The sequence below is a fragment of the Taudactylus pleione genome, unplaced genomic scaffold (genome assembly GCF_031769625.1).
Source record: "Taudactylus pleione unplaced genomic scaffold, aTauple2 ptg000039l, whole genome shotgun sequence".
NCBI classification, from domain to species: Eukaryota; Metazoa; Chordata; class Amphibia; order Anura; family Myobatrachidae; genus Taudactylus; species Taudactylus pleione.
This window is the reverse complement of record NW_028284441.1, coordinates 4091550-4104252: the sequence shown is the minus strand read 5'-3', so window position 1 is coordinate 4104252 and position 12703 is coordinate 4091550. Positions and strand designations below refer to the sequence as shown.

Sequence of the window (12703 nt, the reverse complement as noted above, 5' to 3'; positions counted from 1 at the left end):
TAGTAAACACCTATCACATCTTCTCTGTCTTCAATTTAACATCCTTCTAACCCTAGGCCAACTTTCCAGTGTGATTGGATTATACAGCCCACCAAGAACATCGGCAATCGGGCTGGACCAATTTGCAATATGTAGCACCTATCCTTGTGTATCAACACCTATTTCCCTATAGATTGTAAGCTTGCGAGCAGGGCCCTCTTACCCTTATAAATGTCTTTTATGTATGTATGTCTTTTACAACCCAGTATAATGTTAATTCAAATTGTAAAGCGCGACGGAATTTGTTGCGCTATATAATAAACTGTTAATAAATAAAGTCCTGGTCAGGGCGCCCAAGCAGCAGTCCAAGACCAGGACTTATTGCGCATTTCTGCTCACCTCGAGCAAGCAAAAATGCCGGCAGCTATTGTGCTTGAATGGAGCAAAAATTTAAATCGCTTTGTTGTGCGCCCATTAGTCAGAGCCGCCAGCGAAGAGAATTGAACTCCCCCAATGTAATTTGTAGTGTTCACTCTAGGTCCGGCCGCTGGCAGGGCACCGGACCTACAGCAAGGGCACTTGGACAAAGGGGACGGGGACAATGAAAAGGGGGCATGTCTTTATGACGCGTCCCCTTTTCGTAATTTTTGGGGGCGTACCCGGCACTAAGCGCTGTGCCCAGCATCCATTCACCGGCGGTGACCGCTGCTCTGCAGTTTTCCCCACCTGCGGGACACTACGGCCTGCGAACCCGCATGCTGTTTCAGCGGGGCACCGCGCTGGAGGGCAGGGTGCTTTCTGCCCTTCAGAAATAGGGCAGGGCGCGGCACGGCGCCCCGCTGAAACAGCCTAGTGGGAACGCTAGAATTTATACAAATCCAACATAACAGAACACTGATTTCTATGCCAACACATGTTTCTGTACTGATCGAATACGGTAATGTACTTTTACCAATGTAACAAGTTAAATTTTACATCTATTTGCACAAATGGTTCGCTAACTAACTTCAGATCAGAACATATATTTATAATGTTTTTTCATACACTCGCAGCAGGATATAAAACAACAAGCCTTGAGTCTAACTCAAATGATACAAACATAAAAAGCTCTTGCACAGAGACAACTTGGCTAGTGTAATACATCGCAATAATGACAAATGTTGAAATCCTTATATTGAGTTGAACTCGAGATTAATAGTTTTACTTTAAATAATTCAATCATTTTTAAAACCTCTTGCAGATATTGCCCAATTGCTGGCTGGGGACAGATATAATTGTGTCCAGCAATGCACGCTGTGGACGTCTACCCTTCCTTCAATGTGCCAGTCGTCCAAACTGAGGCAACTCGCACCTAATTAGATTGACCACTATGTCTGTTTCTACCCAGTCTTGTTTTATAATTGTTTTGTTCACAATTGCAAAGCGCAATAAAAATATCCTAGCACTCTATAAATAAATTATAATAATGGATAGCCACTCCAGGATATTTCAGTATCTCTAGTACTGACTTCTAGATTTCAATGGGAAATGTTTTGTTGCTACATTAGAAGGCCTTTAGCCATAAAAACACTTTTTCCGGTTGTTCCAAAAAAAAACAAAAAAAAAAAAAACACATTTAGGACCATATATGATCATATCTTGTGTTCACCCTAGGTCCGGCGCCGGGCACATCTGCGTGTGCACAAAAAAAAGGCATGGCCAAGGAAAAGGGGCTTGTCTGTCAGACGTGTTCCCTTTTTGTCACTCTCAAGGGGCCTATCCATTAGCAGATCTTTTTCAAAAGATGAAAGACAAAAGATTATCCCTTGAAAATTCCTGGGGCTGCGGTGACAGATAGCTGTCATGTACATGACAGATTTTTGCAAACGACGAACGATATTTCCATGACATCATTCTGGGAGTGGATTTTTTTGCGTTTCTATTAGTTTTAATTATAAAAATTGTTCGTCGTTTACCACGACAGATAATTCTAATATCTGTCAGCGATAAACGATAATTGACCAACATGTAGGAGAGACAAGAGACCAAATTTGTCAGTCGCGGGAGTGAGCATTATCGCTCAGAGCCTATCTATTAGCAGATAAATTGAACGACTGAACGATAAATCGTTTAAATTTATCTGCTACTGGATAGGCCCCTTTATGGAAATGCCTGACTGCCCCCAAGCTCTGCTGTCAATGTGAATGGATGCTGGACGCTAAATCGCTCGGCATCCATTCACCTGTGGTGACCGCTACACTTCAGTTTGCCCCACCCATGGGAAGCTGCGACCTGCGAGTGGGGACAGAACCCGTAGGCTGTTTCAGCGGGGTACCGCGCCGGAGGGTAGGGTGCTTTTTGACCTTTAGAAATAGGGCAGGACGCGGCGTCCCGCTAATACAGACTAGTGGGAAAGCGAATATCTGGAAATTACACTGTAGGCTATTTAGTTTTAGAACTGATCCAACAGTGTTCCCAAGGACAACCACCTCTACTAGTACATTTCCAGAGAAAGCCATAATTGCTGTCCTGCAGACATATCAAGAGTATTTATTAAAAGGATTAAAGCTAGCAAGAGATCATAACAGAGAATAGGTAGACGTAACCTGTAAAAATCTTTCCTTCTAATTAGTTTAAATAAGCAAGAGTGCACCAGTAAGACTAGATTTGTTCTTCTGCTTCTTTGCAACAACAGTTTAAATTGTGACTTTCACAAATCGATCTGATAGCACCACCAACCATAGCATTAGTCTTACTGTAATTGTAATTTTGAAAATATTAAAATTTTTGAAATAGTCATACCTGTAACTGATTGACTGGTGCGGACTCTACCAACAAACCCTGTAACCTGTAAAGCCCCATAACATGGGCATATCTGAACAGCTCTGGGAAATCCGGGATCCCAAATAGATGAACACTACGACAGGTGGCTGTTTTGTACCCACAAACAAGTTTTTGCCATTCTGATCTAAAATAACCAAACGAACACCCCAAAGTTTGTTCAGCTTAACTAATGAAAGCCCACAACTTACCCTAAGGCCTATTTGACATTAACCTTGGATGTCGCCCATGCCTCAGGTGACTCAAAAAATGCACTGAAGCCTGGTATTTCCAGAAAGCCTAACAGTGTGTAGCAGGTTACCACGGCCTAACCCAGATGTTCCCAAACGCGGACCTCAAGGCTCCCCAACAGTTCAGGTTTTAGAGAAATCCATGGTTGAGCACAGGTGACTTGATTAGTAGTTCAGTCAATTTGATATTACAACCCGAGCTCAACCATGGCTCTCTCTAAAACCTGAACTGTTAGGGAGCCCTGAGGACCACTTTTGGGAGCCTCCTGCCTTAACCACTTAACTGGCTAATATTTTTTACACAAATGTCCCCAAGAATTGTTTTTTTTTTTTAAGAACCAAATAATGGAAATAGAATATTTGTTAATAAAAAATTGTTGGGTTTATATAGCTGATTTAATAAAATTATACTGAATCAAGGCTAAATAGCAGTTAATTCCATATTTTTTTTTTTTTTTTAAAAAGAACAATTTTGGGGATATTAAAAAAAAAAAAGAAAAGTTTTATATAGTTAAAAAAAAGACACTTTACATAAACACTACGTCCCCTGAGGAAGGAGGAATCGAAACAGCTATTTTTTTTTTACTGGCTTCAGAGTTTGGCTCCGCAGTGTGATTTGTTTTTCCTATCAGTGTTTATTGTGATGGCTTTTCACCCTGGATTGGGACAATATTAAACGTCATATTTTTCAAATGGTGTGCTGGCCGAAATTTCTACCTTGTGACAAACAAATAGTATATGGAGAATTTGCATTATGTCTATGGCCTGGCACCCGATGAAACTGAACTAATGCAATGTGTGCGATCTACTGGAATTTATACATACACAAACATTTTTTTCTCTACTTGAGGATTGCTTTGTAAACATTAGTGGTTCTCTCCTCAGGTGCTAGGATCACCAGGCTGCTGGGTGAGCTCATTCTGCAGCAGGCCACGTAGTACTGCCCATGTGAGAAGCAGTCCTCAAGTAAATCCCAGCCACTGTCATTGATTGCCCCATGGACTTGATTATCAGTGAAAAGCAGACCTTGAGGGGGAACTGCAGCCTCTTGAACATGAAGCAGTACTCTGATGGTATGAGTGGAATGAAGACCCACTGCCCCCAAGCACAGCTGGTGAACACTGTGGCATCAATGACGTTCCTGTGGATGTCCTTGGCTTGCAGTCTGGTGCCATTGCAAAGTATGGGTGGACTGAACCCCCACTTTGAGGAGAAGCTTGTGGGCTGGGAGGCCAGGAAAGTTGAGGGTGTCGGGGAACTCCACGGGGTAGTGGACCGCATCATCCATTTGCACTACCAAGTCCACAGATCTGCACTCCATTTCTGCCCTTTTGAGCGACTGAAGCAGAGTGTCATTCTTGGGGGCCAAAATGGCATGCTTGCACAGCCAGTTTACTTTTTTTTTTTTTTTTAAATATCTGCAAAATGAGGGTATATCCTGGCTGTGATGTCTGCTAGGGTCTTCAATACTGTGCTTAGGCCTGCATGGATGGTCACCTTTCCCTCGAACTCAGGATACTCTCCGTCCCCTATTTTGAGTTGGAGCTCTGAGAGTTGCCTAGTGGAGACACTGCCCCTCAAGTGGACCCTCATGTTCTTCCTGAGAGTTTCCAGATGAGAGGCCACAGATATGACGCCTTGGCACACGCCTTAACTTTGTCAGCTCGAATTCCCCTCTGTACTACTGGCAGTCTCCCGAAGTCTCCAGCTAGCAGCACAAGGTAAATAGATCATGCAGCAGGACACACAGGCTTCTGGAGCCTGTGTATCCTATTGCATGAACTATTTACCTTTTTAAACCAGATAAGCAACCTCTTCATTGCTGTCATAAAATGTATTACTTTTTTTTTTATATATCTGAATGTTTTATACTATGCGGATTTTCTACTTTATGTTTTTACTCTTTTAAATATCTTTTTATATATTTATCATCACTGCTTACCGCCATTATTATTGTTTATCGATACTATATTGTGTAAAGGTTTTTTGAGACATAGCACTTGCACTTAATTGTATATCAAAACATCACGGCACTGATAAATTATAAATCTAATATTTATGTACAAATGTATTGCACGGCACTTTAGATATTTATATCAAACCGCTAAGTCGCTCCTTAGTCAATTTCCTTTGTTCATGTTTTTAGATTTAGTATGGTACCAATACTAATGTATTATTGATTTGAGCTGACGCTTCTATAGTTGGGTAATTGTGACGGTTGTATTGTCAGTTATTTATAGGATTTTAAAAGTGATATATAGATATATATATACACATACATACACATACATACACATACACACACACACACTACTAGTGAGGCTAATCTAGATAAGACACAGCGTCCAAAACAAACACCAAAAGAGTCTCTGAAAGCAGAGGTAATTCCCTCTAAGTACTGTATGATATACTCCCCGAACTCCAGGTGGCTGCTTTAATGTTAAGATCATATGATTCACATCAGAGATTGATCTTAAAAAATGGGACACAAGAGCGACTCCAAGTGTAACATATCAATGAGACATCAAACTGCGAAAATAAGTAAATCCCAAGTGCACATGTACCATATAAATGATGGCAAAAAAAATACATTATTTTGCCTACAACGATTTAGTGCATAGTCATAAAGTATATCCTCTTATTATTATTATTCTTTATTTATATGGCGCCACAAGTGTTCTGCAGCGCCTTACAAAGTACATAAAACACAAATGAACAATTTACAGTACAAAACAATGCAGGACAAGGACATGGTTTATATACAATGCTAAATTAGCAATCATAACACTTATATACAACAGGGCATAAGAAACCAAGTGATTGGTGCCCTAGTGGGGAGTAAGGAGTAGATGAAAGTATAAGTAAGGAGAAGCACAAATCGGTAGAGGGCCCTGCTCATGAGAGCTTACAATCTAATGGGGAGGGGCAGACACACAGGCGTGACACAGAGAGGGTAGACAGGGAGGAAGGAGCATATAGCAGCCTGTTAGGATGAGAGCTGGAAGAGTTTGTTGCTGTGCTCTTCACAAATGGATAAGGCAGCTTCTAGTTTTTACCAGGCTCCAATGAAATGTAGGATGGAAACAACAGTATATGGTGTAAAACAAATTTATTACACACACACAAAAACATATCTAAGAAGAATATGTAGAGCTTATCTGGACATCAGGAATGGAACAGCAAAATAGATGGAAACAGTCCAAAAGGAGTCCAACGTCAACGCATTTCGTCCAATAAAAACATTCAGGAATTCATCATATGCGAAATTGTCAGGAAAAGCCCAGCCTGGCGTAGTTGTATATCATGTGACCGTGCCAGGGAAGTGGTTACGTATCGTGTAAGAGGTGTTGGAGTTTTAAAGCAGTGTTCCCAAAATAAGCCCTCAAGACACACTAACAGTTCAGGTATTGAAAATATCTTTGCTTAAGCACAAGTAACTTAATTTGTACCTTATTCATATTGATTTAACCATCATCTTCTAGGGATTTGCACATGATAGTTTCCGTGCTGACTGGTGAACATGAGAATTGAATACCGCAATAGGCTATTTACATTTAAGTATTACAGGTCATGTATTTGATGAGGTCAGCAGCTGCTCACTGTCCCCATAGACCAAAACTTGCACCGACAAAAAGTACAACCATCTCCACTGCCAAATATATTAAACATGGTAACAGAACTGTACAATAATGACAAACTATATTATATTATTTGCCAGGATAGTTTTCTTTAAATCCATTCAGGACAAGCTACTGCTTTACAGGAATAAAGAAAATATCTTCAAAAGCATTGTTTTAGCTTCAGGGGCTAAGCAAGAACGAGGCAGTGTGCACATTCCAACACACAGAGCCATAAATCAATAGGCAGGTGCACACAAAGCATCAGGTACCTCATCAGGATTCTGCTGAGTTGTGAAAAAATAAATAAATTATTGTTTATATTACTCCTATACAACCGCTTGTTAATACAAATATCTAACCGGTCAGTCAGTCATGTGGCTTGCAGGGATGGTTAAGAGGCTCAATTGTTGTTCAGATCAAACACAAGAATGGAGAAGAAATGTAATTTCAGGACTGTTGGTGCCAGACTGGGTGGTTCAGCATCTTAGAAATTCTCCCTCCCCATCTGACGACCTGGGATTTTATAAAAATCAATCTCTAGAGTTTATACAAAGAATTGAGCACAAATCAAAAACCATCAACCAATGAGCAACTGTTCTGTGGTCCATAACACTTTTTTCAATGAGAGAGGTCAGAGGAGAATGGCCAGACTGGTTGATAAAAGGAAGTTGACAGAAACTGAAACAACCGTGTGCTACAACAGTGAACACACAACACGCTGAACCTTGGAGTGGATGGGCTATAGCAGGGGTGGCCAAACTCGGTCCTCGAGAGCTACCAACAGTTCACGTTTTCCAGGTCACCCAGCAGGTGCACAGGTGTAGTCATTACTCACTGACACATTTTGAAAGATCCACAGGTGGAGCTAATTATTTCACTTGTGATTCTGTGAGGAGACCTGGAAAACGTGAACTGTTGGTAGATCTCGAGGACAGAGTTTGGCCACCCCTGGGCTATAACCACAGATGACCACACTGGGTTCCATTCCTGTTAGCTGAGAACGGTAAACTGAAGCTGGCTACACACTGGAGTAATGTGTATCTGGACAATATGGCAGCCGACATATCATGAGCAGTACACATCAGAAGGATCCTTCATTCCGTCCTTCATTACCTTGCATGGCACCACAAGCATATAGTCTCAATGCACGTACAGCAAGGCTGAGCAGATGATATTGGCAACGACCGCGGGAGCGCGCAGATAAGCCCTACACACTGAACGATCCGGCCGATATGTTATTCCTATTTGGCTGGAAACGACTTATGTCGATATTGCCCCAGTGTGTACCCAGCTTGCAGCTTCAGGGGACACGTGTCCACCATAACTAAACAGTAAAAGACCGGAAAAAATAGGTCAACTGATCTTATGACTCTTGATTTCTGCTGCGACATGGTGTTTGGCATAAACATCATAAATCCATGGATCCATACTGCTTTATGTCCATGGTTCATGCTGGAGGTGAACGTTTTCCTGCCACACATAACGACCCTCAGTACCAATAGAGCTGTCTGAAGGCTGTTTTAGGGATAAAAGGGCCATACACTAAGATTATCTGTCCAACCATCCAACAAAACCTGGTAATGTATGGGAGACTAATGACAAGCGATCATTTGTACCAAAAAAACACTGGAAGACAGACAAAAGTGGTCGTTTGGACAAGCTGGTTAAATCATTACCAGAATTTCATTCCAACCACCAACTAGTTGGACAGAATCTTAAAAAGGTACAGTTGAGATACCGGCTGTCAGGATGCCGCCGCTCAGATTGCCGATGCCAGAATCCCAACACCAGCATCCCAGGTCAAAGTTAGGCTGCAGGGGGGGGAGATTAGGCTTAGGTTGTAGGGAGGGAGGGTTAGGGGTAGGGTTAGGATACTTACCGACCGGTGTCTGTATTCTAACCCTAATCGGGATCCTCTGATCGCCGGGATCCTGAGCGCTGGCATCCCGTACTCAACCCATCTTAAGATGCATGACCAGTTTAAAGCTGGGTACACACTATACCATTTATCCACGTCAAAAGTAATATGTACACATCGTGTGTACGCCCAATTGCGCGCTCACAATACGGTCATTCAACACATCGTCCCATCTGCTGTGCTGGATGGCAGATAGGACGATGCAATGAACAATGACATGTCTACATGCGGCATGTAAGAGCACATCATGCCATCATACACCAGATTATGCAATGTATCTTTACATCGCATCGTTCAGTCGGCTGGGTCACACATCGTATAGGGTTTACCCAGCTTAATGCAGTAAACTCAAAATATAGAAAAGCATTTAATTTTTGTTACACTGATTACATGACCCTGCCATGATCTCAATCATAAGGCACAAGCTATTCCCCCAGATTATAATGTCCCTTTTCATCTACTGATATTTGTTTTTACAGTCTGAGAACATAAGCAGTAAAGCCCCATAAAATAGCTGTTTATTATTATTATTATTGCTGTTTTAAAGGATTTTCAGCCAAGAAATGGATGAATATAAGGGGAATGTTTGACGTACGGTAACCTCCCAGCACTACCCTTTTCAACAATATGATTCTATGTAATTCTTTGATAACATTTTGATGTCCTGATATACTGCAGACACTGCTCTATTCAGATCACTGTAGCAATGTCGCTTACAAGCCACATCGCACCAATGACTGCATGGAAATTATTACCACCAGTTAATCATTGCCTCATTTTGTACTCGCCATTCAACATAACAAATGTCACCAACTGATCACTCAATGTAATAGAAGTAACAAACTAAGTACTGCAGATCAAAGGCAACCCTGACACAAATGCGATGCAGAGGTCATAATACTGTTCATAAACTGACAGATAATGGAGTCCTAGGTAACTACTATAACATTGTACATACACACCTCTTATGAACCTCTGCATCTGTAGTTTTTTAGTTCCACTTCAAGATCATCCAAATAACACTCAGCTGTACATGTTGGAGTTTGTGAATACCAGACTTTGGCTATTAACAGTTTATTAAAAATGTAACAAATGAGTCTGTTGTGCATGGATAATATTCCCAGGTGTGGATCTGCTCTGGGATAGAGTAATGCCTATTTTATCAGCACTGCACTAAGCTGTAGCCTAGTATAGAACCCTCTAATATTGTGTTTAAAAAAAAAAAAACCATGATCACTAGTAATTTTTGAAATTGGAAATGATTAAAGCATTGATAGATGCCATGCAGTGGGAGAAACCTGTACCACCACAAATACAAAACCAAAATTGTGATTGTTCTTGGGTTACTATGTCGGAACTCCTGTGATCTAAGCACTGGTGCCCCCAATCCATTACATCCTAATCTCTTTGAAAATGGTAAATAAGCAGCTGCTGTGTGCATGGTTGAGTGGGTAAATAATGATTTTAAGGGGACGAATCAATTATTTATCACGCCAAATTAGACCGTGTAGCAGCTAAACCCATCTAAAGTCCTGGTTAGGGCGTACAAGCCAATGACTTAGCACATTTCGGCTCACCTCCTCAGGAGGGAACAAGCAGAAATGCCGGCGGCTGTTCGCGCCGGAACGGAACAACAATTGAATTGCTCAGTCAGGCTCTAATATTTGTTTCGCCCTCTGAGTATATTTTTGTCATTAAGGACGGTTAAACAGCATATCATACAAGTGATGCTTAGATTAGTCAGTGCAAGTTTATACATCCTCAGTTCAGTATTCATCTGCCAAATTATAATGTAGTAATGCACCTCCTATTATAAATTACATGTTACCTCCATGACATGTACTGTATTAAAAAGAAAACACGTCTGCTTTAATTTGGTCAGAGAAATCTGAGTTTTAGGATGGATGGAGATGATGATCAAAATACAAATTAAAGTAAGATTATATTAAAGGGAAGATTTATCACAGTCTTTGAAATAACAATTAGAAGCTGGCTGGTTTATAAATCATTTGATACATTCACCCTGGGCTTGGGCTATATATATATATATTATATATATATATATATATATATATATATATCACACACACGTATATACATATACACACACACATATAAATATATACACAGTATATATAAAGCAAAATATATGTACAGTATTAAAGTGGTCCACAGCAGAAATTAGAGTTGTCCGCTGCAACTGCAAACCCCGTAGAATGATATGGGGCTGCAGTGTGCCTTTATGCAGCAAGCTCACAAAGCAAAACTTTCCAGAGCTTTTACCTGCTAGGCAACGATATCTATATAAATAGTGCAACCTAGAGAAGCCAAAGTTTCTTTTCCCGACACTTCCTGGGAGAGGGATCCGAAGGTTCGGAAACCTGGCCGTCCTCATCGCAAGGGAAAGTTATTATTGGAAGAGCTGTCCTGGGGGTAAGTATTCATACATACCGGCGTTATTAAACGCTGGTATGCATGCAATAGGGGGCAGGGTATATTGTGCAGTATATGCGAAACTTGATACATCCCAATACCTAAGTGTTCACTTGCATCTTAGTATATATTACATTATAGAACACTTTCAAATTAAGGACCGGTGGACTAAGTGGTCATATAAATGTAATCTGGTGAGCAGGCTACTTACTTGCCATATCACTCAACTGTCATATTAAAATAACTTATACAATACCACCATGCTAGGTATGAATATAAATTACATAGTAAATTTCAATTTGTTTAGGCAAGTTACATGGAAAAGGACATCTTCCCTATTGTGTGTGAACTTGCTGCATACAATTAATTCGTTATTCTTTATATACACAGATAGGGTAGCCATATGAATTTATGCTTACATAAAAAGAAAATTAAAAAAAAAGTATCTCTTACCAAGTTCACCAGCTGCATTCCGACCACCAACTGCATACAGATGACCTTTCAGGGCACTTAGGTGGAAAAAAGTACGCTTTTCATTTAACGATGCCACTTGCATCCACTTGTTGTATCGGGGGTCAAACCTGAAAACTGTGTCCACTGCTGTTTTCCCCTTTGTGTCATAATTGCTTTGACCACCAACCACATACAGAAAATTCCCAATAACTGCTATTCCATGTTGGTACCGGGGAGCATCCATGGGAGCTAAGGATTTCCATTCATGTCCTTTCTCATCGTACATCCGCAACTCTTTGCTTACCACCAGCTGCTGTCTCAATACTCCGCCCAATGTCACCAAGTGAGTGTTGTCTGAACGAATGGCAGTTCTTTCAGACTGCATAACCGGTTGCATATAGGGCATCATTTGGTAATTGCTAGCTTCCAAAAGTAAGTTTACACATGTGTTATCAGTTCTCATAAAGTCCACTGTCTGAACGTGATTTATAAGGTCTTGTGGCGTCATTAGAGGGAATCTAATGTTCTTCATTATTTTTGCAGCATATTCCATACGTGCATCTTCGTAACGCAGCCAACGACACGCTGCCTTGAAGAGTTCAAGCTCGGTACATTGCTTAAGGCTATTACTGGAAAGCACAAAGGCAAGACGATCAAATGGGAGCTTCACAAAGTCCCCAGTAGTTAATAAGGGTGGGAAATTTTTCAAGATATAGTTATTCACATATTTATCAACTTCAGTGAGATTATAAGTGTTTGCAATTCGTCCAACCTCAACGCAATTCTCCAAAGTGACCTACAAGAGAAAAGATAAATATATTTATTTTACAAGAAAATATAACTTTTTTTGCTTTTCTCTTACAGCAGCGCTGTCAGGAGGGAGCAATGCCAAAGAAAGCAGAGCAATTTGATTCTGGAACGCTAGTAAAAGCGACTTACATATTGGAAATACTTAAGTGGGCATCGTCCATGGGCCAGCATACAGGTCAGTTCATCAAGAACACAAACAAGCTTTAAGATATGCAATAATGGTATTTAAGACCGCTTATGACATGCTTTTACAGATAAATGCAAATATAACAAATTTTTTTGTGCACCTAGAAGCAAGGCAAACATAAGTTACCACCAGTCTGCTTTGCATCCTATGGAGTTAATGTACCTAATACCCTCCATGTCATTCCTGGACTAAGGCACAGAAACCACTCTTTAAAAGAGACTCAAGATCTAACCAAAATCGAAAAGTCACCAAC

At 40.7% G+C, this 12703-nt stretch overlaps 1 protein-coding gene across 5 annotated transcripts in view; it reads right to left on the bottom strand.

Annotated features, from left to right (window-relative positions):
• KLHL13 (kelch like family member 13) overlaps positions 1-12703 on the bottom strand; it is a 111327-nt gene that overhangs the window by 25468 nt on the left and 73156 nt on the right. For all 5 annotated transcript variants that reach the window (XM_088452993.1, XM_088452974.1, XM_088452980.1 and 2 more), the window contains one exon: positions 11454-12249. In XM_088452993.1, coding sequence (XP_088309119.1) covers positions 11454-12249 — 796 coding nt within the window. The remainder of the gene's footprint in view (positions 1-11453; positions 12250-12703) is intronic.